This window comes from Nothoprocta perdicaria, unplaced genomic scaffold (genome assembly GCF_003342845.1).
Source record: "Nothoprocta perdicaria isolate Ctin4 unplaced genomic scaffold, notPer1 scaffold_15, whole genome shotgun sequence".
In the NCBI taxonomy this organism is placed as follows: Eukaryota; Metazoa; Chordata; class Aves; order Tinamiformes; family Tinamidae; genus Nothoprocta; species Nothoprocta perdicaria.
Window position 1 is genome coordinate 2,660,895 of NW_020454649.1, and position 22,986 is coordinate 2,683,880.

At 44.2% G+C, this 22,986-nt stretch overlaps 2 protein-coding genes across 2 annotated transcripts in view; both read left to right on the forward strand.

The window, feature by feature from the left end:
• The window catches only part of PAMR1 (peptidase domain containing associated with muscle regeneration 1), a 51,132-nt gene extending 30,635 nt beyond the window's left edge, over window positions 1-20,497 (forward strand). The window contains exons 7-12 of the mRNA XM_026034792.1: window positions 9,479-9,679; window positions 12,313-12,525; window positions 14,058-14,124; window positions 16,267-16,499; window positions 17,892-18,187; window positions 19,450-20,497. Of these exons, the coding sequence (XP_025890577.1) occupies window positions 9,479-9,679; window positions 12,313-12,525; window positions 14,058-14,124; window positions 16,267-16,499; window positions 17,892-18,187; window positions 19,450-19,986 (1,547 nt within the window). The 3' untranslated portion in view covers window positions 19,987-20,497. The remainder of the gene's footprint in view (window positions 1-9,478; window positions 9,680-12,312; window positions 12,526-14,057; window positions 14,125-16,266; window positions 16,500-17,891; window positions 18,188-19,449) is intronic.
• A 1,304-nt stretch (window positions 20,498-21,801) lies between these two features.
• Window positions 21,802-22,986, forward strand: part of SLC1A2 (solute carrier family 1 member 2) — an 86,375-nt gene continuing 85,190 nt past the window's right edge. The window contains exon 1 of the mRNA XM_026034759.1: window positions 21,802-21,818. The gene's annotated coding sequence lies outside the window, so the exon portion shown is untranslated. The remainder of the gene's footprint in view (window positions 21,819-22,986) is intronic.

The window sequence follows — 22,986 nt, forward strand, 5'->3', positions numbered from 1 at the left end:
GCCTGAAAAATGGAAGCCTCCATAAATTCCTCCCTGGTGTGACTTGCCRTGTGGAAAGGTGGATCAGTGTGGCAGGAGGCTCAAGGCTCAGCTCAAGCTGCCTTCCAGGCAGTCCCTCCCACCCCAGACTTYTCCAAAGCTCCTTCCAGGGCTTTGTTGCTCCTTGGTTTTGCACCCCATCTCTGAGGCCGGGTCCCTTACACACTCCCCTCTGCTYGGCTGGTGGGGCAGGGTTTCTCTGTCTTGCAGCGGATGCAAAAAGCTGCCAGAGCAGAATCGCTGCAGGCGGTGGAAACGACGACACAAATGGTCAGGCAGTCTCCCGCTTGCTCTCCCGTATGGCTCCCATACTCCTCTTTGATTTCTCCAAGAGCTGCACAACTGCTTTTCACGGCCAACCAAATTGCCCTGCCGCTTCCTTAGTACTCTCCTGCTTTCAGTTGCCTTCATTTTCTTTTTCCCTATACTCTCATCTCAGCGCTCGGTAATTTTGATCTCTTCCTCTTAAAGAGGCAATGCCAGATCTTCCTTTCTATCTCAAATCCAGCTCAGAGGACTGCAGAGGGCTGAATGAACCGTTCTGTCAGCTACACTGCAGTGAATCTGTATCATTAAGTGATGTTTTCCTGCTGCATTTAACACACGTTTACAAACGTGGTCTCAAAGCAACATGCCTTTCTTCAGGGAGTCTCTTGCTGGCCTTGTTGAGGCCGGTCTGTGCCTATCTGGAGAGCTGACATTGCCAAAATGAAACCATTACCAAAGTGATTTAGTCTCCTTTGTGAKCTGGCACAGCAACGAGCACGTCAGCTTCTCTGCTGCCCTACACTCTTCTCTCTGAGCAGTGACACTGTGATGGTTTTCAAGGAGGTCTGGTTATTAGCTCTTGCTGATGATAGAGCAAGTATATGCTGAGGATTGTTGGGATTTCACTCTGCTAAACACCCCCTGCACGAACAGGTCCAGTTGTGTAATTAAATAGGCCATCCAAATACCGGAAAGGTTGTATCCAGAGACACAGCTTTCTGAGGGTGAAGAACAATGCTGATAAAGATCAAGTGGCTAATTGTAAGCAACAACCTCCAAATTGCCTCCGGATGAATAAGTCACAGTGGGTGATCCAAGCATATTTTCACATGGATACTGTCTCATTCACAGAAGCAGGGAGCTGGAAAACATCAGGGGTGAATTGCAATTGGCTGGAAAGGAATGAAAAGATTTTGCTTTCAGTCGGGATCACATCATAGTTTCGTGTCATTATTCCTAGTGGGTGGAACCACTGCGCAAGCGGAGAGGCCCAGGAAGCAGAACTGGGAAGCTGCTCTCTGTGGTACTTGGAGTTAGCTGATCAGCTGTTGGTGTTAGGGTTTCCTTTGGCATTTCCAGGATTAATGGGAGGACTGGCAGAGTGCAGCAATGAAGGGAGCTTTTGAGCTTGGAGAAGTCTTTTAGAGGGACAGAGCAAGGCCAGACATCTGTGTGGTGAATTGTCTGTCCCAGTATTTCTGCGTGAAATGTGGCTGGAGCTGGACATAGAGATGGGAGAAGGTGTCATGGGACACACTGAAGCCTTCAAAGCAGGTGCATGAGGGCAGAGAATTGATCCAAAATCCCCACTGACTGGCAACCTGAATGGCAGCCACCGCAATGCCTGCAACAATCCTCTTGGGGCTTTTCCAGGACTTGCCTTGGAAACAAAAGCTCCTCAAGGACGTGTCGGCGCTGGCTTGCTCCTTTAGCAGCGGAGACCACCGCGCCGGGGGCAGCCCTGTGGAGCTGGCTGTGTGTGAGCCTCGCTGCGGGGTGCCCGGCGCAGGAGSAGCCGCCCGCGCTCCGCCATGCGGAGGCTGCTGCCCTCGGAGCCCTGCGGAGGCTCCTGCCTGTGGGGGAGCAGGAAAGCTTCCTATTCCAGAAACTGCCATCACTTGCAACAGCTCTCTGGCATAGCAGTTTCCTTGCCTTTTCCTGTACAGTTTTTGCACTCTTCTTCTTTTTTTTTTTTTTTTTCCCCAGGCTTGGAGAGTGTTTTTTTTAAAAAAAAATCATTTTCAGCCCAAATCCTTAACATTCTTGGTTTTCTTTGTTTACTCCCTTTTACTTTCTGATTGCAAAAAATACAGTTATGCTCTTTTTTTTTTTTTTTCACCTAAGACACAGATCCTGACAGCTGCAAAAAATGGGGGGAAAAATAAGAGAGTCCAAGGAGTGCTCTGAAGTGCAAGCAGGACGACAAGCAGGCGAGTTGGCCATCTCCAGACCCCTCAGACACGGCGCGGCCACAGGGACCGAGACGGCCTGTCGCCCAGCGTGGCTCAGCTCGCAGCAGCCTGTTCCTGCTGCAGGGAGGACAGATTCCCACCTTGCAAAGCTGCAGCCACCTCGCCGGGCCTGCTSGCTCTGCTTCACACCCGGTTCTTGCTAGGTGTGCGTGGGGACGGCTGGGCTTGGTGTCGGTGTGTGGCTTGCCAGCCGGCACTGCTCTCCAGCGCCCGCAGGTTGGGCAGGCCAGGAAGGTGGTGGCAAGAAGGTTMATGTCCCTACGGTGCCGTCTCTGCAGTGGTTGCTGCTGTTTMTTAATGAGTGCTGGAGCTGAGCGTTGATCCTGAGAGCCGCATCCCGGGCGGGATGCCGAGCACTTAGGAACTCCTGAAGCACCAGGCTGGAGCTGGAGCTCCTGCCTGTCCTGGGAGCTGAAGCATCAAGGTCTGACAGGCTCAGAGAGGTGGGGAGAGGGGCAGAGCCAAAAGGCCTCTGCATGGCAGGTGATGGTKGGCTTTTTCATCAGATCCTTTGCTGCAGTCTCACTTAAAAGCCCTGCTCAATGCTTAAGGGAAGTGATAGCAAAGCAATCTTCCGAAGCACACTGAGCCATGGCTTCCCAAAATCCCTCACCTCATTTCCTCCTTGAGGATGGAACCGTTCCAAAAACATTTTGACAGCAAATGTCCTTATGCTTTTGGCTAAAGTTAGTCTCTGTGGGTTTATGTGTTAGGCATTAACTGTCTCTGGGCTGCTATGCCAAGCTGCAGCAGGCCTGTGTCTCGGGAGCCATCTGAGTCCTCCCCCACATCAGTTCTGTTCTGCCAGCAAACCAGGGGAGAACCGGGAACGTCCTCGCCCTGCGRATGCGAATGAACAGGGCCGGAGATGCGCAGGGCCTCACAGGGCAGGACTGAGAATGAGCCCCGTTGAGAGTGAGAATGACAAGTTCTGTGAGTCGGAAATCTGGAAAGCTTTCCACCATAGGGTCCAAAAGACCAGTACCCGCCAAGCTGCTCACAGTTGGTCCCTGCCTTAGCCCCTGTGTTTTGCATTTGGGGATGCTAAACTCTCTCTTCCCATATGGCTTTATCACCTTAGTGCAGAACTCTGTTGCTGTGAGCGTTGTGTAGGATTGCATGATGGTGTCAGTATTTAGTGCTGCTTCCTGAGCAAAGCTGGGGTAGCCACGTGTAAACTTACTAAGAATATCAGGAGATAACGGTTCTGTTCCTGACTCTCCCACTGACTCCCTGCCTGGCTTCAGGTAAATCACTTAATGTCTCAGTGTTACAGCTTCCCCAGTGGTAAAATATACATAGAGACTCATTTAATAAAGACCTTGGAAATACAGAGCTTATAAACTTTAAGAACTGTTGTAGACTACATTCCGGTAGTCACCTAATCAGCTGTGTCCTGGAAGTAAAAGTTAAGCCAAAAAGAAAAAATGGAGTTTGAGCAACTCAGGGGCTTAGAAGTCAAGCCTGACGGGATTTACCACTGTTGRCTCTAGCAGGGCTGGCTGTAGGCAGCAACTGCATGAAGTGCATGCAGCTACCATTGCTTGGGAGTTTCTGTTAGAGTGCTTGCCTAGTGACAATTCATTTTTCAGAATTCACTTTTCAGAAAATTTGATGTTTTCTGCTGGCATCGCCCTGCCTTTCTTTTGTTTTCTTAGTCGGGAGAAGGATCTCTTGCACTTCTACAGAGTCCGCCCGTCCCACTCCCTCTAGCAGCAGCGCCTGGAGCTGTGATTCCCGGGGCTTCCAGGCTCCCTGGCTCCAGAGCAGCCGGCCAGGCAGACTGCTGCGGAGCCAGGAGGCCCCCAAGCTCCGGATCCCAAACCCTGGCTCCGAGGCTCCTGAGCAGCCCTGCTCTGGCTCCCYGGCTGCTGTGGCTTCTTTGTCACGGTACCATTTCCAGGACAAAAAGTATCATTTAGAGTTTCTTCTGACCAGATGTCTGAGTTCTGCTTGATGGCAGTGGTTTCTGAGGATGTTCACTGGAATTCCCATCGGATCTTTGTGCGGTTCCCTCTGACATGTTAGGACCGTTTCGACTAGGATGCTGGCATCCCTAGCAGGGCTGCAGGACCTGCACAGCAGGGCCACAGCAGCAGCAGCAGCAGCTTCTCTGCTCCCCTGCTCACCACCAAGTGCAGTTTCCAGCGTTCGGCCTCCGCTGAGCCTGCCAGTGTGCCTTATGTGAAAGCAATATCGCAAGAGAAGAGAAAAATTCTCCCCAAAGCCACTAGGTAGTCAAAATGTGCTACACGCATTAGCACAGGTCAGCCTGAAAGCCAAGCTGTGACTTGGGACTTTGCAACACAATCAGTTTCTTTGGCAGCAGCAGTATTAAAAAATCCTCCAAACCAATTAAGAACAAATAAGAATAGAGTGACAAGCTCTTGCACCCCATAAGACATCAGGGGGACAAAATGAAAATGCAGACCTTGCCTTAGTATCACCAGTGAGAAATGAGATTTATTTCAGGCATATGATATATTATTGAACAGGATATGCAGAATTTAGAGATTACGTATGATATGTGTGAGAGGTATATATTATTTAACAGAGAACTGGGTGAGAGGAAGACTGAAGAAAAAAAAATGGTATTAATTTAATGAAGGGACCCTGGGACAAGAGCAATGATAATTCCATCAGGCAGGATTTGAAGGACGTTGAAGATAGAAAAGTGCAGCTCAGGAGATCATCTAATTTATCTCACTGGTGATAAAAGGAGCATGAAAACTATTTCTAAATGGCAGATAATTCAGATCTGAGGAATGTCTCCTACATATAATTGAAAAAGGAGAGCAATCTGTACAGTTTTATTAATAATGGAACATTTTTTTCTTAAAAATTCAGGAACTTAACTGTTCATCTATTCTAGTTTTTCTCTCTCGCAGAAAGTTATATGTGAAGTGAGGAGCCATTTTTATGTTTCATATGGGACAGAAATATTTTTCTTTTGTTTTACAAGACAGCAAGATATGAGGCAAGAAGAGTCATAAGTTTTATTGAGGATCTGCGGGTTTGTGTAACAGACACTTGAGGCAGCTCTGGTTTTTCTTCTTTCTCTAATAAGGAGGCTGTCACCCATCAGTGTTTCTGCTAGAGGTGCCTGTAGCCACCTCGTTTTGGGCTTGCTCCTTTTGTCTCTTGTGGCCTGTACAGAGCTGTATGAGGCCAGTGCTTGGCTCAGACACTGAAGTGATGAGGGTTACCTGCATGCCTAGGTATGTTAATTTTGCAATTTTCCATGAGCAACATTGTGTAGCAAATATAGGAAAATTCAAACTGAAAAAAATGCTTAGCTCACAGGGGGCCTCATCATGCAGGCTTGTTCTCTCCAGTATTTGTTCTAGTGTTTTTCAAGTTGAATTTGCAGTTTTCAAGTGCAGAGGGCTTATATCTTTTCCACTTGCATTCATCTTTATATTTCAAATATTTGTCAAGGAGACTTTGCTAGCCCTTGTTCAGTAAGAATTTTCCCGTACTTAATTTTGTCCTGCCTGGACATATCTCTTTGTCTTTCTTTAAATACTTTGCTGGATCCTCCCTGGTTTTAGCTTGCCTGCTGTGGCACTTTTTGGCTTTTGCCTAGCCAGGGTGAGCAGTCTGAGCTCCTAGTCTGTCCTCTAGCTGGCCACTCTCTGTCATTAGCCCCCAGATTCAGCATGGACTCCGTAGGTTTGATGACAGCCCTGGCAAGAGACACAGACTCTTTGGGTTGRGGTGCCCTTGGGTTGCTCAAACACTGTTTGCTTCGATTCCTCATGGTGAAGTTTTGCAGCCACACAGCCCATTTGTGGATTCCTGGAGGCTCTGGTCTCCTGGGTGTAGACAGAAAGGCGCTGGGGCTGAGCACTGCAGCCTGAAATAATCCCTGACACTCTTCTAGTTCCAGTCAGTCAGAGTTGCCCCAAACCTTATGGTTTGGAGTCTTAGTGTGTTCATGGTATATTTTGTAGTTATTATTTGGATAACTCTGAGGCTCCCTGCCTGGCTTCTGCCTCTGTCTGCCTTGCAAAGTGCACGGGAGGAAAGGTAAGGTATTAACCTTATGAAAGCTGGGCAGTGGCTGCTGTTCAGAAGACATTGTGCTGACACCAGAGCAATGCTTATCAGGCCTTTAAGTAGGATAAGAGCTATAGATTCCAGTTCCTGCTTTAACCTCTGCTAAGTCAGTGAGAAATTCCTCCCCTGGCTTGTCGACACAGAGTTTCCTGCTCTCTCTTCTCTTGTTTTGCTATTGACAGGTAATGCTATGCTCAAACTCAGTGCAAACCACAAACTGCAAGCATTTAAGACACAAAATTTTAAGGTAGGAAGTTAAAGTTGCAGGCAGGAATCAGTAGTTCCACAGGGACCAGATCAGTGTCACCAATGGCCCAGAAGCGATGGGTTGCAGCAGAAGTAGCTGGAAGCTGGTAGGAGGCAAGATGCAGGGGGCTGGTTGTGGACATGGGCCAGGGAGTGTCAAGTGTGAGCTGTGGGAGCTGGGTCAAGCAGAAGACTGATCCTCAAAGATACTCCATAGAGCCAGGATCAGCACCATCCCATCTAAGCAAGGGAACTGGACATGATAGCAGATCTCTAACAAAGCCTAGAGACTGAAGAGAATTGGGTCAACTCATATTGTTGAATTTTAGGGCAAGGTTGTGTAACTAAGGGGCAAGGGCAGACCTAGGTATGAATGAGAAATACACAACACCCCGTTTTTGGATTGTGGCTTTAGGAGATAGGAGCTATTGCTTGTGGCATCCCAGAGGGCAGAAGGGTGTTCCCATCTGATAGCTTCAGCAAGTGAAGTAACGAACCCATGGCTACAGCTGCACAGCTTTGATGAGATGATCTCATGATCTCTGCTCCAGTCCACTGTCCCATTACTAAAAGAGTCTTTGCACAAAATACTGAATTTATCTTAGGTCGTGCTGACACAGAGAAGCTAAAGAAAGCCCAGAAACTATTGCAAATGCAACGGGCATTGAATTTGCATGTGTTTAGGAGTCCTGGACAAGATCAAACACCTCTAGTCTGTGGGAAGAGAAGAAAATAAGTGTAACTTGGTGAAGATTTTCTGAGGATGAGCCTAGCACCAAAAGCACCAAAACATCCTGCAGAGCTGATCCACAAGTGATACAGAAAACCTATATTTAGGAGAAAAAGGACTCTGAGTGGTCCACAGATGTTTCTACCCTTTTTCTTTCATTTGGCAAGTAGAGTGTGACTTGTATTGAAAGGGAGAAATAGAAATGAAAGAAATTGAAGTTGAAAGGAAGATAAGAGSGAGTGCTTGAGAAAGCAGAGATCATGACAGGGGAAACATGTTTTGAGAATTTGCAATATCTCAAAAATCTATGCTCCGTTATTTTCTTTTCATTTGTATGTGTGGGTATATACATATGCAGGTATATATATGTGTAGATATATGTGTAGATGTGTTTGACATGAGAAAACATCATGTTCTGTGAAGGAATTTGGTTGATTCTTGTAGCACTATCCTTTTGCTGATGCAGAACGCTTGCAGCCAAGAGGAAATGTTGAGCTCCCTTAACTGGATGTGTTTTGATTTGTAGTAGTAAGTCCAGGCCCCTCTCTAACTCTCAAATGTTAGAGATTTCCTTTTCAAGGCTTGTGCTTACTAGTGCACAAATGATTCTGCCAACTCATTGTTTGATGCCTGTAGTAATCTGCAAAATGAGGGGAATTGCAGCGGAGCCTTGTTCTTGTGAATGCTTCTACGTTAGGCCTGCTCCTCCCTTGAGAATCTCCTCCTTATGTGGATAATTGGATGGCCTGCGCTCTGTGTAAATAGAGGCATTCATGTGTACTCGGAGTAAGGGCTGCAGAGCCTTAGGGAGGTTTTTCTGCGGGGAGTGAAAGGATCAAAATTTGGCTGTACGTTAGTTCCTTGTGTGTGTAGATCCAGTAGCTACAAGGCAAAAGAGAAAGAGAAGTCGCATTAGGAAAGCGTAAAGCAGGCACGATCTCTGTAGTATTCATCTGCCTTTGATAGAGTAGCACAGCTCCCGAGTGAAAGAACTCGTACATAGATAAATCTTGTGCTGAATCCCTTCCCGTGCAGTTGTGCCCAGGGAATGGAAAGGCAAAGCCAGAGAGAGACCGGGATGGAGTTCCGTGTTGATACTAAAAGCTGCCACTGCTTGTCCTGATGCAGCTACTGCATGTCATAGTTTGGTCTGAGAGGGACCTGGGGAAGGTGAGCATGGCATGATGATCTGAACACAGCAAGTGGGACCTCAGTGCAATGGAACCCTTCGGATGGAAGACTGAAAAATGAACTAAAGATGTAGTTTTCACCCAACACTTAGTCTGTGGAACTCATTGCCACACGATATTGTGAACACCAAGTATGGAGACAAATTCATGTAGGAAAAAAACAAAAAGTCAAAGTATGTTTTACCCAAAGATTGCACCGTAGGTCAGTTACCCAAGACAGCATTGTAGGCTGCTGAATGAGGCAGAATACACCAGGAAATGTGCTTGCTCTATTTTTATGTTCTTTCTTAAGCATCTGCTCTTTGCACATGTTGAACACGGGGCTCTGTGCCAGATGGGCCTTTTATCTGATTTAGGATGGCTGGGTTGATGTTGTCAGAGAAGTCTTACTTAGGATGTTTAAACTCATATTAGTTGCAGAAGTCAAACGCTCCATTCTCTTTCAGTATTTTCCCAGTAGAGCAGATCCTGGCGAAAGGGTAAATATAACTGTTTGATAAATGTCAAAGTTCCTTTTTAATGGTGTTCTGATAATGTTTGATGTACATAAATAATGATGCTTTAGTATATCAGGGAAGTCATCTGAAAATGCATGTAAAATTGGAGGAATTGGAAAGAATTTCAATATAAAGGTTTTAAGGAACTAATTTTTGTGTAGACCAAGCACGGTAGTTCATTCAAAACSCCTTTAAAGATGGAGAGTCCTTCAGATTTTAATATTCTGAGGAAAAGGGAATCCTAATGCTGCAAATACTTATGCACTTAATCACTTCACACATCAGAGTGATGACGTGGAATCGAATGGATCTAGTTATATGTTGTAAAGTGAGTGTATGTGTGTGTGTAGAATGGAAGTMTAAACAGTTTTCTAAATATTGGCCTCTTGTACTTTTGACTTCTGTGCCCGTTTTAATCGAATTTTCAATGTTCTAAGTAAAGAATCATCCTAACACAGTCCTGTTTTTGTAATAAAGTGGATCTTTTTGAAATATCTGAACTGTCAGTGGTGATGTGTAGGACTCCAGGTGCTCCTGCTCATGGTATTGTGGAAGGAGATGACTTTAAATACGGGGCCCAGGTTTACTTCAAGTGCAACGCAGGTTTCAGCTTAAAAGGCAGCCGTGTTGCCTACTGTCAGCTTGATGGGAGCTGGTCAACACACCATCCTGAATGTGGTAAGGTCACTTTAAGTTTTGATTCTTATCAAATGTTGCAGCTGTTGTATTTGCATTAAACCAGGAATATCCAAATGTCACTTGAAATTTGGTGGCTCCAGGCTTAACATGATGTTCTTTTGTCTTCCTGTCTTTAAGAAGCCGTAGCGATTTTATTTGTGTTTTCCTGGAGCCCAAGCCTGCAGGACTTGCTTATTTAAAGATCTGACAGAAACATCAGGCAACTGAAAAAGAATTTTCCCAAAGACCTCATACGTTCTCCTTAGACTGAATATTTCTAGGACCAAACCCAAAAAGGGGCCTTTATGCATCAGTGAAGCTGCTTCCATTAACGCTGTGTCTCTGATACCTTCTCTGCAGCAGTCTAGTGCACTCTGTGGAGGGGATTAAGGGACCTACTGTATGAGGACTTTGCTCCTATTACAACAGGATTCCCATCCTAAAGCRAAATTTTTAAGAGAGCAATGCTTCTACTCTTGCTTTGCAAGCTTGTAGCCTGCAGTAGATCATGTAGGTTCACACACATTCAGCTGTGAAATCACAAACTCCTTCAACCCTTCAAAGAGACTTTTAATTTCTCCTTAGTTGTTTCGTATTGCATGATTTTATTTCCAGATTCCAAAATTMTTTTTATCATTTGGAAAAGTGCTCTCACCGGATGTTATGGCAAGCAATGGGAACTTTTAGGGCAGGGTCATGAAACAGCTGTCTATAAGGGCATCTGAAAGAGCAAGCACAAGGCATGCTCTGTCTAGAGAGGGAGTCTCCAGTTGCAATAAATGTAATACAGGTTTGTGCTAAAATCCCTGCTGCATGATGTCATTGGCTAAAAATCTGTATCTAGACTTGGCTATTACTGAAATGCTATGTGATATAATGGATCTTTCCTTCCCAAATGGCTTCTTTTATGTTAATCCACCAGAGAAGTCATAGCACTGAATTTAGGGAATAGGTAATTATTTCTGAAGTTACTGATTTGCACAGAATGAAATAAGAGAGTGCCTTTTAAAGGTTTAGTATGTAGATTTACTTGGTCAAGTGTAGGTACATTTGGAAACATACGTTGTGTTCATCAGGTGATGTGTCTAAGCTGGGTATCTGCACAGAAAGCAGGATGCAGGCCCAGCATTAGATGGTGGGTGATTCCCTTAGTTCTGCAGCTGATAAGTTATCAGTCACCCGTGGTTTGCAAGCGAGAGCCTGTGGGGTGAGGGGGAGAAAGAAACTCTGCTCCTCCCTCCCTCCTGATTGTGAGAAACCTCAGGTCTCCTTCTTTACTGAGTGTGAATCCCACATGCACAAGCATGTAAATGCACATAGGTAACCTCCTGCATGTGCTGCAATGCCGTGCTSTTAAGGAAAGCAGTGGTTAGGTGCTTCCCTGAGTTAGGTACTCAGTATTAAGGGCCTGTGCTCTCCATTGAAACGTGCTGCTGGGTTAGCTCTGGGAAGCCCAGCCGTGCTGAGCTGGGCTTCCCCTGGGAACACGAGAACATGGGGACGTGCTGAGCCGTGCTGAGGCTCTCTTGCTGGGTTGCTTTCACAGGGGCCTAAGCAAGTGTTTAAGTGGTTGGCTTTATGAAAGTGCCATTGGGAACTGAGGCTCCGTAGGCAGGCAAGTCTGAAGCAATCACATAAAGAGGTAATTTCTGGCCAGTTGATCCATCTCTGAGTCTTCTCAGGCCTTGATACATGGAACAGCACCGACACCTGACTTAGATGTTCCTGGGTATTGTGCACTGAGATGTCAGACAGGGCAAGGAAATGGAATTGCATTGTGCTGCCAGCCYGGCCAGGCAGCTAAGAGATGGAGTCCAAAGGAAAAAAATGCACCTTTTTCAGCTTTGAGATGCAAAGAGCAGAGGGTGGAAAAAGAAAGGGAAAAGCATTTATTAGCATTACTTAGGGAAGCTGTCACCTAGATTTAGGCCACAAGTTTAAATTTATTGAGAAAAAAGTAACAAGTAAAAAAGAGAAAATTACTGGGAAGGAGGAAGAAGAGGCTTTATGGGCAAAACCTCATGTGAATAAGCTTTCCATATTAAAATTTTAGTATCAGTACAAATATATATATATATGTTCTCTTTAAATTCCAGTATTTCCCTGGGTTATTGAGATCCCTCAATGTCAAGAAACTAAAATGCAACCAAACATAAAATTAGAATTAAGTAATCCATTTTTATTATCCAACTGGTGAAGTATTTAAAGTACAGAAATAGTAAAGAGATGCCAAGGGCCAGTTCCCAGTTCCCTGCAGATATTACAAGGGCATTCTTTTGGGCACATGAGGTAGCCCTGTGTAAGTTAATAGAACATTAACATCATGTAAAGTCAAGCTTCTTTTTCAGAGTTTTATCTGGAAAATATTTGAGGCAGTTTTTAACAATTTGAGAGTCTTACACTTTCAGCAAGGACAAAAGTGCTTCTTATAGGCAGATACCTCGATTACTGTTGCTCCTTTAGTACTTGGTCTTTTCTAAGACTGAAATCCCAGTTGGATCTTAAAAAGGCATCCTTAATGAAGTGTAGATTGTGTAATAACATCTGCATGTAATATCAAGCAATCTGATAGGTCAAAATGATGCTGTGAACTTGATAAAATGGTTGCTATTTTTTTCTCCCCCTATCATTAGTTCTAGATGAAAAAAACTGCTCAGATCCTGGGGGCCCACTCAATGGCTACAGAAGAGTGGTAGAAGACACTGGGCTCTTGAATGGACGCTATGCAAAAATTGGCACAGTCATTGCTTTCTTTTGTAACAACTCGTATGTTCTTAGTGGGAATGAACAGAGGACCTGCCAAGACAATGGAGAATGGTCAGGGAAACAGCCTATCTGCATCAAAGGTAGTTTACAATCTTTTTTTTTTTTTTTTTTCCAAGAACTCATAAAAACTGTTGTATTTTTACGGGATTTTATGTAATTTTCACCTTGGCCAAACAATCAGTTTTCCTAAGAGTAGACCCTCTGATTGCCACCTGATCATGAGCTTGGTAGTTTGCCAGCTCTCACTGGCTGCTAAACTCAGCCCAATTCCAGCAGATGTTTTCATCTTTAAACACAGAGAGGAATTTTTCCCTAGACCTTTATTACTCTCATGTTAGGATCAAAACAGTGCAAGATCAAAATCAAAGAAGATCAGCGGGGAACTGAAATAGAAGGAAATAATTGTCTCATCAGACTTGCTGTCACAGGGGCCACTTCTCCTCTCACGGTCCTTTTAAGTTGATGGGCCCAGGCGCAAGTGTAAAGGCTTGTAAGGCCAGGCTTGCAGATTGCATCCTGGAAGGTATGATTGAAAAAAATCACTTGAGGAGGTGCTTAAGCTGTCTGTATTCATCAAAACGCTGAAACACATCTTTAAGTGCTTTGCTGGAAAGGGAATTATGCTGTTGACCTGGGGCTACTGAAAGCATGTCTGGAGCCCTGAATGGGCAAAGGAATTGGGGCTGGGGATCTGCCAAACCCGTTTTCCCGAAGCAATTTTTTGAGACATGCTTTAATAGATTTTGTTGTTAACCGAAGTAATGATGATACAAGGAAATTTATCTGTCCCCTGGGGAATTTGCTTTATTTGGTTCTTTTAGATGGAAGTACTCTCTCCCTGAAGCCACGTAATCATCTCCATTTGGGGAAAGCATTTCTATTGATGTTAASTTTGATAGTGACATAAAGGTTAACATATACAGTGATCACAAAGATCTAGACACTGTTAAATCCACAGAACATGAGTGCTCAGGCATACAGATGAAATCCGTCCTGCCAGATTCCTTTTCTTCCCCTGTGTGCAGCAGGAAAGAGACCTGGCAAAATCTTGTGAACTGATACAGCTGGGTATTTTATCCYCCTCTTAAAATAAATGTAATATGCAAAGTGAGAAATCCTGGATCTCCTTTCTATCATTTTGGCATATTCCTCCTAAAGAGGCCACAACCCAACAGGCTTGCAAAAGTCTGTGATGCCCTGCTGCCTTTCTCTGTATGCCTGGGGTCTGCTTTGTGTCCCTAGAGAGATAGACATTGAATATTTTATGTGTCATTTCTTTTCTTTTTTTGCAAAAACTGTCAGTTGCCGTAGTATAAACGTAGCATTCAGACCCTGACAGTGAAATCTTCCTCCGTGGCTGAAAGTGCCCAATACAGGAGGCTCTCAGTTGCTTTYAGGGTTGGGATAGATCTAGAGGTCTGCAGACAAGCATTTTTTTCTGAAGTTTTGGGCTTTATGACCTATCTTTATTATTTAATGTATATAACTGTCTCCCTTTTTCCTTAATCCAATGCACTGTTGCTAGCCACAGGAAAGGGTGGAAAGGTATATGAACCGTAAGATTTGAGCTCTGAATGTGGAAAAGGACTGTGCAACCTTGTATTTTTTCTAGCCTGCAGAGAGCCAAAGATCTCTGACCTGGTGAGACAGAAAGTGCTTCCAATGCAGGTTCAGTCAAGGTGAGAATGCCCTATCTCGACTACAGYTTTCAGAACAACCGTGATTGCTTTTCCCTCTCCTGCCTGAGCCGGACACGCAGCCGTTCCCGCGCGGCAGGAGCTCYGCGAGGCCGGAGCGGTGAGAGCAGCCGGGCGGGAGGCGGGATGGAGTGTGGGCCAAGGAGCCGAGCACACCTGGGGAGGTGCCGAGGACTGCGGGGGTGCTGGAGAGTGGCACAGCCCGGCGGGAGCCGCTCAGGAAAAGGCCGTGGGCGAGGGATGGGGTTTCACATAAGGAAACATGGCATCTTGGTGAAGCAGTGAGAGGGGACAGCACGGGGTAATCTGCACCCGTTAGGTTTCACTGTCCAAAGCAATGCATACAATTGATATAAAGTTTTGTTTGGGATGGAGGAGAGGAGGAAGGAGAGGAGGAGGAGGGTGGAAAGGTGGAAGGGATGAACCCGCAGACCGTGGCTGTCTGTGCCCTTTTGCTGGTGTCCTGAAATGAGCCCAGTCTGAATCTTTCTACTTATGCTGAAATGTTCAGGCTCATTTTGTCCAAGTAATTATTTCTCATTTCAATGTCCTTTTGCAGTGTAGGATTCGTTTATTTTTAGATTCAGTGCAATAACTCACCTCGGAGATTTGGGCTTAGGAACAGGCATTCCAGGTCAGAATAAAGGTCCAGCTCAAACTCCATCCTGTCTCCAGCAATGGCCAGTAGCAGATGCCTAGAGAGCACTTTAGAAACAACATAAGCTTCCCCCAACTTCCCCCAAATACTCTCCTACTCTCCAGCTCTCTGTGGCTTAGGATCTTAGAGATGGCCCTAGGAGACCATCAGGAGATTTTAGTAGCTATCAGGAGGTTTATTTTTTCTTTAAATTTCTCCATTCTTTTTGAAAGTAGGTCTTTTTGTGCTAAATGTTTCAGACTGCTTCAACCTGCTGCATAGGAGCAAATATATGTCCCTGCCTTTGTAGCACCGTGATGACATCTCGTATTTGTGAACTGTTTTTGTCTCTTGAAGCAGTATTGCAATATTATAGCATAATAATGAATATTATAGGATAATAGAATAGAGGCAAAGTGTGGATTATGGGATAATGTGAGGTCACTTGTAAGTAGGGAATTGGACCCCGACAGTCTGAGTGTGAACACACAGCACTTGTCATCCCTCGTCCAAAATGAGAAGAACTTGCCCTTGCTCTCATTCTTAGTAACTTTGCCTTCCTTGAGCAGTCGTACGTCATCTCACAGACCCTGTGATGGAGACAGCCTCTGTCTCTCTATGACCAGAAATAGAATTGTCACATGAAAAAATCCATTCTTAGGGCTTGTTGGAATGCAGGCAGTACCAGAAATCTCAAAGGAAATTAATTTCCTGCTGAATTTTGCAGATGTAAATAGTTTTTTTTTTTTTTTTTTCTGGAGATAGGAGATTTTAAGCTTCAATGCAAGCAGCACATGATTCTAAGTGATGAAGATTTAAGTTTGACTGTGGCCAAACTCATGGTCCATGTCCAGGCTGATGCATGTATTTATTTTTTTAATTATGTGCCATGTTTCAGCTAATCAGTGGAATTTCTAAATGGAAGCTTAGTGCTTATTGCAATTATGAAATCTCTGTGGTGAAGTAATTATCTCTGTTAATTGCTAAGTCAAGGAACTTTATCAACATGATTTAATCTGAATCGATTTTTAATACTGCCTATTAAAATGTTCACCAGAGAAAAGATGTGTCTAACTCCTCTCCAGGGAGAAGTAATTATGGCAATGCCAACTTCCAGTGTAATTTCTCTATTAAAAATATTATATCCCAGCCCTTTTGTGAATGGCAAGAACTGTTCCACATTCAGAAGCAACTGGATACACTCCAGAAGCAATGGATACAATCCAGAAACTGTAAAATGAAAAACAAAAACACACACAAATAGATACGTTATAGACAAAAATACGTATATACCTAAAAATAAACAAAATATCAGAAATGTAAATGGGAGTATCATGAAGCTTTTTATTTTCTGTATATAATTTCACAAGAAAGCTAACTGCTTGTGTTTTCAAATGCTGTTTAACACAGCTGGTGATAAATCTACAGTAAGGATCGTCTTTGTCCTACTATTATTATTACCCTGTGTTCTCTTTGTGTTGAAACAGGGAAACACCTTTGCATCAACTTTACTCATCCGCGTTCAGCAAGCAAAAGCTGGAGCTGTATCCAACGAAGAAGCCGGCGCTGCCGTTCGGAGAGCTGCCCCTGGGGTACCAGCACCTGCACACTCAGCTGCAGTATGAGTGCATCTCTCCCTTCTACCGCCGCCTGGGGAGCAGCAGGAGGACTTGTCTGAAGACAGGGAAATGGAGTGGGAGGGCCCCTGTGTGTATTCCAAGTGAGTCTCCACGGGGGAAAAAAAAATGGGCACATCTCCTGGTGGAGGGGGAAACAGGATGCGTATTCATCTTAGATAATTAGGGAGTGCTAACACCGTAGGCTGGCTATGCTTCCAGATGGGAAATAGGAGCCATAAAGCCTGCAAGATATATGGCTCTTTTTACCTACCAGCAGAACTTCTGTAGGTGGTGGTAAAGGGATGAAGCTTTCAGCGCTATAATTTGCCAGCGTTTTTTCTCTTCTTTTATGGAGCAGGAGGCATAATGGGGTTCTCTTGTGATTTGAAAATGTTTTCCAATTATCGCCTCGTGTTTTCCTGTTTTATTTACTGCAATTGTGATTTTTCTTTCATCTCTACAGTTTGGCACACAGCTTAAGAAAGCATCAAGGTTTAATCAATAGAATGGAAAGTCAGCATTTTACAAAGACCCTTCCTTTAATATACCCTGTTAAGGAAAGGCTCATATTGCAAAATCTAAGATCAGACAAAGTATTATGCAGAGCTAATGCACATAGTAAGTCAGGATAATAACATCACAGAATTTGATATGACTCACTACTGACATCAAGCAATGCATGGAAGGTAGATCCTAACATTGTACAGATTCTTAGAGATTCTGTGATTTTGCTTTGAGATCATCCCAGGTATTGAGGAAAATATTTCACTCACTCCTTTTGGATATGGGCTTGTAAACACTGCAACCCAGAATAAAAAATATGTCCTAAGGGAAATTCAAAAATGTGACCAGATGATGCAACTCTGTGAAATGAAGTAAACCTTTCCTACTACAGAAAATTTTAGCCCAGATCCAAGCGAGGATAATACATTCCTAGGGCAAGGATGGCTTTCTCTTTTTATTTTCCTCATGATGGCTGTTGATTTATGTGCATTTGCTTCAAGGTTTTGCTGCAAGAGAAATCTGTCCTTATAGGAATGAATGCAGCTGTGCCAAGGTCACTTCTAGGAGATGACCCCGTAGCTGCCCTGCGCCTGCCTCAGATGGGTTTTAGTACACTGCTCATTGGGGATACGGTGATTTAGTAGAGGCGAGAATCGTGGTGTGCTTTCAAGCTCTTTATATAATTTTCTCATTCTGGTTCAGCTTGAAAGGGTTGTCATGAAAATACACCTGCTTGAGTGCTAAACTCAGCTTGCTATACTAGTGAGGAATTCAGATAATAATGGAAAAATGAATGCCTTTTACAGCTATATAAAATATATACTAGAATTTCACAGGTAAAGCTAAAGGTTGATAGGAAAGCAGTGCCTCGTGCTAACCTTTGCAGTTTAGGTCCTTTTGAGGCACATCCTAAGCAGGAATCAAGAAAGTGTGACAGATTTTTTGAAGAGAAAGAGACATTACCTGTCTCCTGGTTCTTGTTTCCCCAGTCTGTGGAAAAGCAGAAAACATCACTCTTCAGAAGGCAGTGACCTCTACCCGGTGGCCCTGGCAAGCAGCTGTCTATCGGACAGCCAACGGAGTGAAGGAGAGCAGCCTGCGGAAGGGGACGTGGATCCTGATCTGCAGCGGGGCCTTGGTGAACGAGCGCACCGTGGTGGTGGCCGCGCACTGCGTCACGGACCTGGGCAAGACCATCGTGCTCAAGACTGCCGAACTCAAGGTGGTCCTGGGGAAGTTCTACAGAGATGATGACAGAGATGAAAAGACCATCCAGAACCTGCGGGTAAGTCTGGTGGAGCAGAAAATGATGAGCACTGACACACGTGGATCACGTTCATCCTGTGAGAGGAGAAAGATGATCCTTTGGATGAACTACTGGTTTGTGCACTGTTCTTTGCAATGCATGCCTAGACACTCAAGTATCTGAACAGTCATGGCACAAGCTGCTGTGCATTAATTTTCTCTTACACTGTCCAGCTCACATGGCTCCCCCCAACATTAATGACTAAGAAAATGAAATTCCATGAGCTGTAAGATCTTGATTGATATTGCTAGAAAAAAAAAAACGAAAGAGGTACCAGCTACTGTCAATAGTGATTAGTGTTGTTTATAGGGAGACACTTGTGCTCTGGATCCTGGTTTGGCACCGTGAATACATTTCATATCTCAGTGCCAACACTGAGTAAACTCTAAAGAAACTCACAAACCCAAAAGAAGTTTTTACCTGATTCCAGCTCCAAAAGTAGCACCTCTGGCTCACCAGAGTGATTTGTTTGAATTAAAACCAGAAAGGCTGAAGTACAGAAGTTTCAATTTTTTTTTTTTGAATGGGGAATGTGTGAGTTCATCAGTACATTTTATGCAGTGAGTTATGATTAATTTGATTGTTTTTTGAAACAATTATTTTTTATGCAGCTTTTCTGTTTCTTTCCCTAATTGCATTTTTTTTTCTGATTTTCTTAAGATATGTATTTTTTCAGTCTTTCTTTATAAGTGTGATGAGGTTTGGCCACAGCATTACATTGTGTATTGCTACTGCTTTTTTATGTGGGGTAGAAGATAGGTAAATTACACCTTCTTCTTACACATATTACACCTAAAATGAAAAAGACGTTTTAATTCAAAGTCCTCCCCCCATTCACCAAATTTTAATTCTGCAGACTGAAGGTAACATGGCAGGCAAAATCTTTTCAGTAAATGGTGGAAAAACCTTGAGCTGCATCTTAACTCCTCCCTTTGGTGAAGATGTCAGTGATTGCATTTCGTTAAGAGGAGTTTCACGCAATAAAAACCAGCCTGAAACCCAAACCAAAAAAAAAAAAAAAAAAAAAAAAAGAATAAAAAACACCTTAGGAGAAGATACTTGATCTCTTTGCATGTTTTTGATTTGGAAGCAGTCATTTGTGTGAGTTGTATGATGAGAGAATGTTTTGGGAATAAAGTGGGGAGGAGAAGAATGCAAAATAAGCTAAAGTAAATTGTAGAAATTGCTGATTTTCTACTACTATTAACCCTCCAATTCTTCCTACTTTGGTTCCTCCCCAGATTTCTGCCATCATAGTGCACCCCAATTATGACCCTATATTGCTTGATTCTGACATAGCTATCATAAAACTCTTGGACAAAGCCAGAATCAGCAGTCGTGTTCAACCCATTTGCTTGGCATCTTCTCACGAGTTGACTTCATCCACAGAGGATTTAAAAATAATGGTTACTGGCTGGAAGGTACTGGCTGACATTAAAGATCCCGGATACAAGAATGACACAATCCGCATGGGAGTTGTCCGGATGGTGGACTCACTGTTGTGTGAGCAACAGTATGAAGATAACGGGATACAGGTCAGCATCACTGACAGCATGTTCTGTGCCAAGCAGGACCACGCAGCCTTTTCTAACATCTGCCCTGCTGAGACTGGTGGCATTGCAGCCATTCCTTTGCCAGGAAAAGCATCTCCTGAGCTAAGGTGGCACCTGATGGGATTAGTGAGCTGGGGTTACGATAAAACTTGCAGCCTTGAACTCTACAGTGGCTACACCAAAGCTATTCCTTTCAAAGACTGGATTGAGAAGAACCTGAAGTAAAAAATTGCATCTGGAAATGGCATTTTGTAACCATCATAATATCTCTCACAGTCTCTGCTGCATTAGGCTTCTCATCCCAGTGATGAGCCACATCTGGGATCAGATTAAGGCAGACACCCTGGTCATTTGTCCTCGGATCGSCTGTTCCATCAGGCTACTCTTAACCCATGACAGAGGGGCTCAGTGCATGGAGCATTTTGATATATTTTGACTTTCTCCCCTGGTGGGAGGATGATGCTGTGCTCCTGAGTCTGAGACAGAGAAGCAGGACAGCAAGTTATCACTAAAATTATTCTGTAGTACGGAGTTCCCTAGGGAAATCGACAGTGAGCCTTTCCCAAAGACCAGGGTGACTGGGAGGATTAGTAGGCTGGAAGAGTAGCCTGAAATCATTGCGATGGATGAGCTTGTTATGGTATGTGCTGTCTGTATTGCCATAGTACAATGTAATCTTTTTCCCTCCCAAGTACTTTGAACATTTAAATAAACTAAGGTTTGTTTTTTTAACCTACATACCCATGTCTGACATTATTTAGATTCCATGTTGCTTTATCTGTGTCTCACTCTAGGGGCTATCTGCTGCCCTTGCCTGTTTGCCTGTGACTTTCACTTGGGACTCTTTAGGAATTAGCACAAAATCCCATAGCTGCATAAATAACCAGCATCCTTTTTTTTTTTTTTTTTTTTTAATACATCCAGTGCTGCTATTGTTGTGCACAAGCCATTGCAAAGAAACCTATCTAGGGAGTTCTCTCCCACCTTATACTCTGAACAGATGAAAACCTGAAATGCTTTTTAAAAGCTYCTCCCAGGTGGGTTATTTCGAGACCTATGATCGCTTCGTAAGAGGCCCYCCTCAAGACTTTTAAAGTTCTGGTTTACATCGTCACATACCTTTGTGGCAAGGTAGCCAGAAACCCCTGTAGCCTTTCAGCATGAAAAAAATATTGTTCACTTCTCCTTCTTGCAGAGGTTTTTCTTGACTGGATTGCTTTGGCATCAAAGCACACAGCTCTGCCCAGGTCATGTTGTCGAGTGGAGAGACTTGGGGCTCCTCGTGCTCCTTATCGCTGCTCTCTCACTAAATCATTCTCTTCTGTTCAGTAGTGGCTGAAGACTGGAGATAAGCCCTAGATTCCTCCCTGGGAAAGGGAGCAGGARAATGTCTCCTGCCAGTAACGGTGCCTCCATAGATCACCTGTGACACCCTGGAATTTGTAGGACCTCCAAATTGCAGGAGTGCCTAAAACAACCATGCAGAAGTGAGGATCTGATGAAAGAGCTTTGTGCTGCCACCAGGAGAGACTCGGCTTTCCTGAAGTCCTGTTCTGCCTGGACTGCTGCCTGACTGCAGCTGTGATAAGCCAACAAGTCTGTTTCCAACTCTGATTTCTCTGATGCCGTGAAAATCTTCTCTGAAGTTTCTTAGTCCTCAGTGATTTCCATCTACTTATGAATCTGAACATTATTGCTAAAAGGGTAATTAGTATTAGAGGTAGCTCCACGTAATTTATTTTGCTTTTATGGGCAGAAGGACTTAATGTGTTATGCTTTTTGCACTTTGCTTATTTTCACTGGCAATGGGACAAGATGATCTGTTGCTTGAGTCCAAAAGTTTAAGGGCTACAACCACAGTGAATTAATTCCCTGCTTATGTTGTTTGTCTATCTCCTCCTGCCAGGAGATTATGCTTGGCTGACAAACTGCATGGCAACCGCAGCAACAAGAACTCTGAATTAAATGTGAAAAATCAGATGTGTTTCATTCCTCCGCTGGGAAGGCCACGTGCCAAGGAATGTATGGTACTCCCACTCTGGCAGAAGGGGTTGGAGGTAACTCGGTGAAGGTTTGGAGCGGGGTGAACTTGCAGGTCAACAGGCGTCTCCTCCTGACACTCATATGAGGAATGAGCTGAACAAGGAGAACGACGTGCGGTCGCTGGCTGGGGCCCGGCTTGCTCAGGGAGGGCTCCTCTGTGGCTGAAGGACAGGACAGGCTCTGCTCCTCTGGCAGGAGGAGAAAGGATCTCCCAAAGCAGAAACCATAAAGGACATGGGTCTTTTCTCAGCTACAGCAACATAACTGCATTGCTTTACATAGCATCACTGTTGCTCTCTACTGCTGCATTGGAGGTAAGAATAGGATTTCATTTCATTTCATTTCATTTCATTTCATTTCATTTCATTTCATTTCATTTCATTTTTCTCCACAAGAATATTTCCAGTAAGAGCTTTGCAGTCCACACAGGAAAAAGTCTATGTTAATTCCAGCTCTGTGTTAATTCTAGCTCTGTTGATTCTGGTTCTTCTCCTTTTTCAAAGAATCCTGTCCCCATTTAGTTCCAACCGCTCAGGAATCCGGCAGTGGGAACCTGGATGCTGCTTGGGCAGCAGCAACGTGGCTGCATGTGGCACGACAGGGCTCTTGCCTCTGCACTTCTGTTCCATCTGGATGGTGCTTTCCAGGGAAAAYAGAAGCAGGAGAAAGGTCAGGTTTCACTGGATCCCTGCTTCAAGTTGTGGTGTGGTTCAGGAACRGAAATTAGCTGTAGTGTTTGGGCTTGCTTTTGGACCTTGACTTTGATGATGTGTRGGCCCTAGATTCAATCCCGACATCTTCAAATGCAAGTATAATGCATTTCTATTTTCATATTCCTATTTCCTACTTTCACATATGTTATATTTCCACGCACACCCATGGGCAGCCATATACATGGACCTGTCCGCCCATAGTGCCCAGCATTTGTAGCAGGTACAGACACCAACAGCCTCTGGGATCAGCTTGGACACCCTGTCTGTCCGGCTGGTGCYCAGCAGCTCCACCCCGGTGGCCTGAGCAGAACCGGGGCTGAGATGGAGCTCCAGAGAGGAGGAAAAATAGTGGATGAATGTAAAAATAAAAAGGAAAAAGAATAAAAATAGAAAAATGAAATGAAATGAAATAATGAAATGAAATGAAATGAAATGAAATGAAATGAAATGAAATGAAATGAAATGAAAT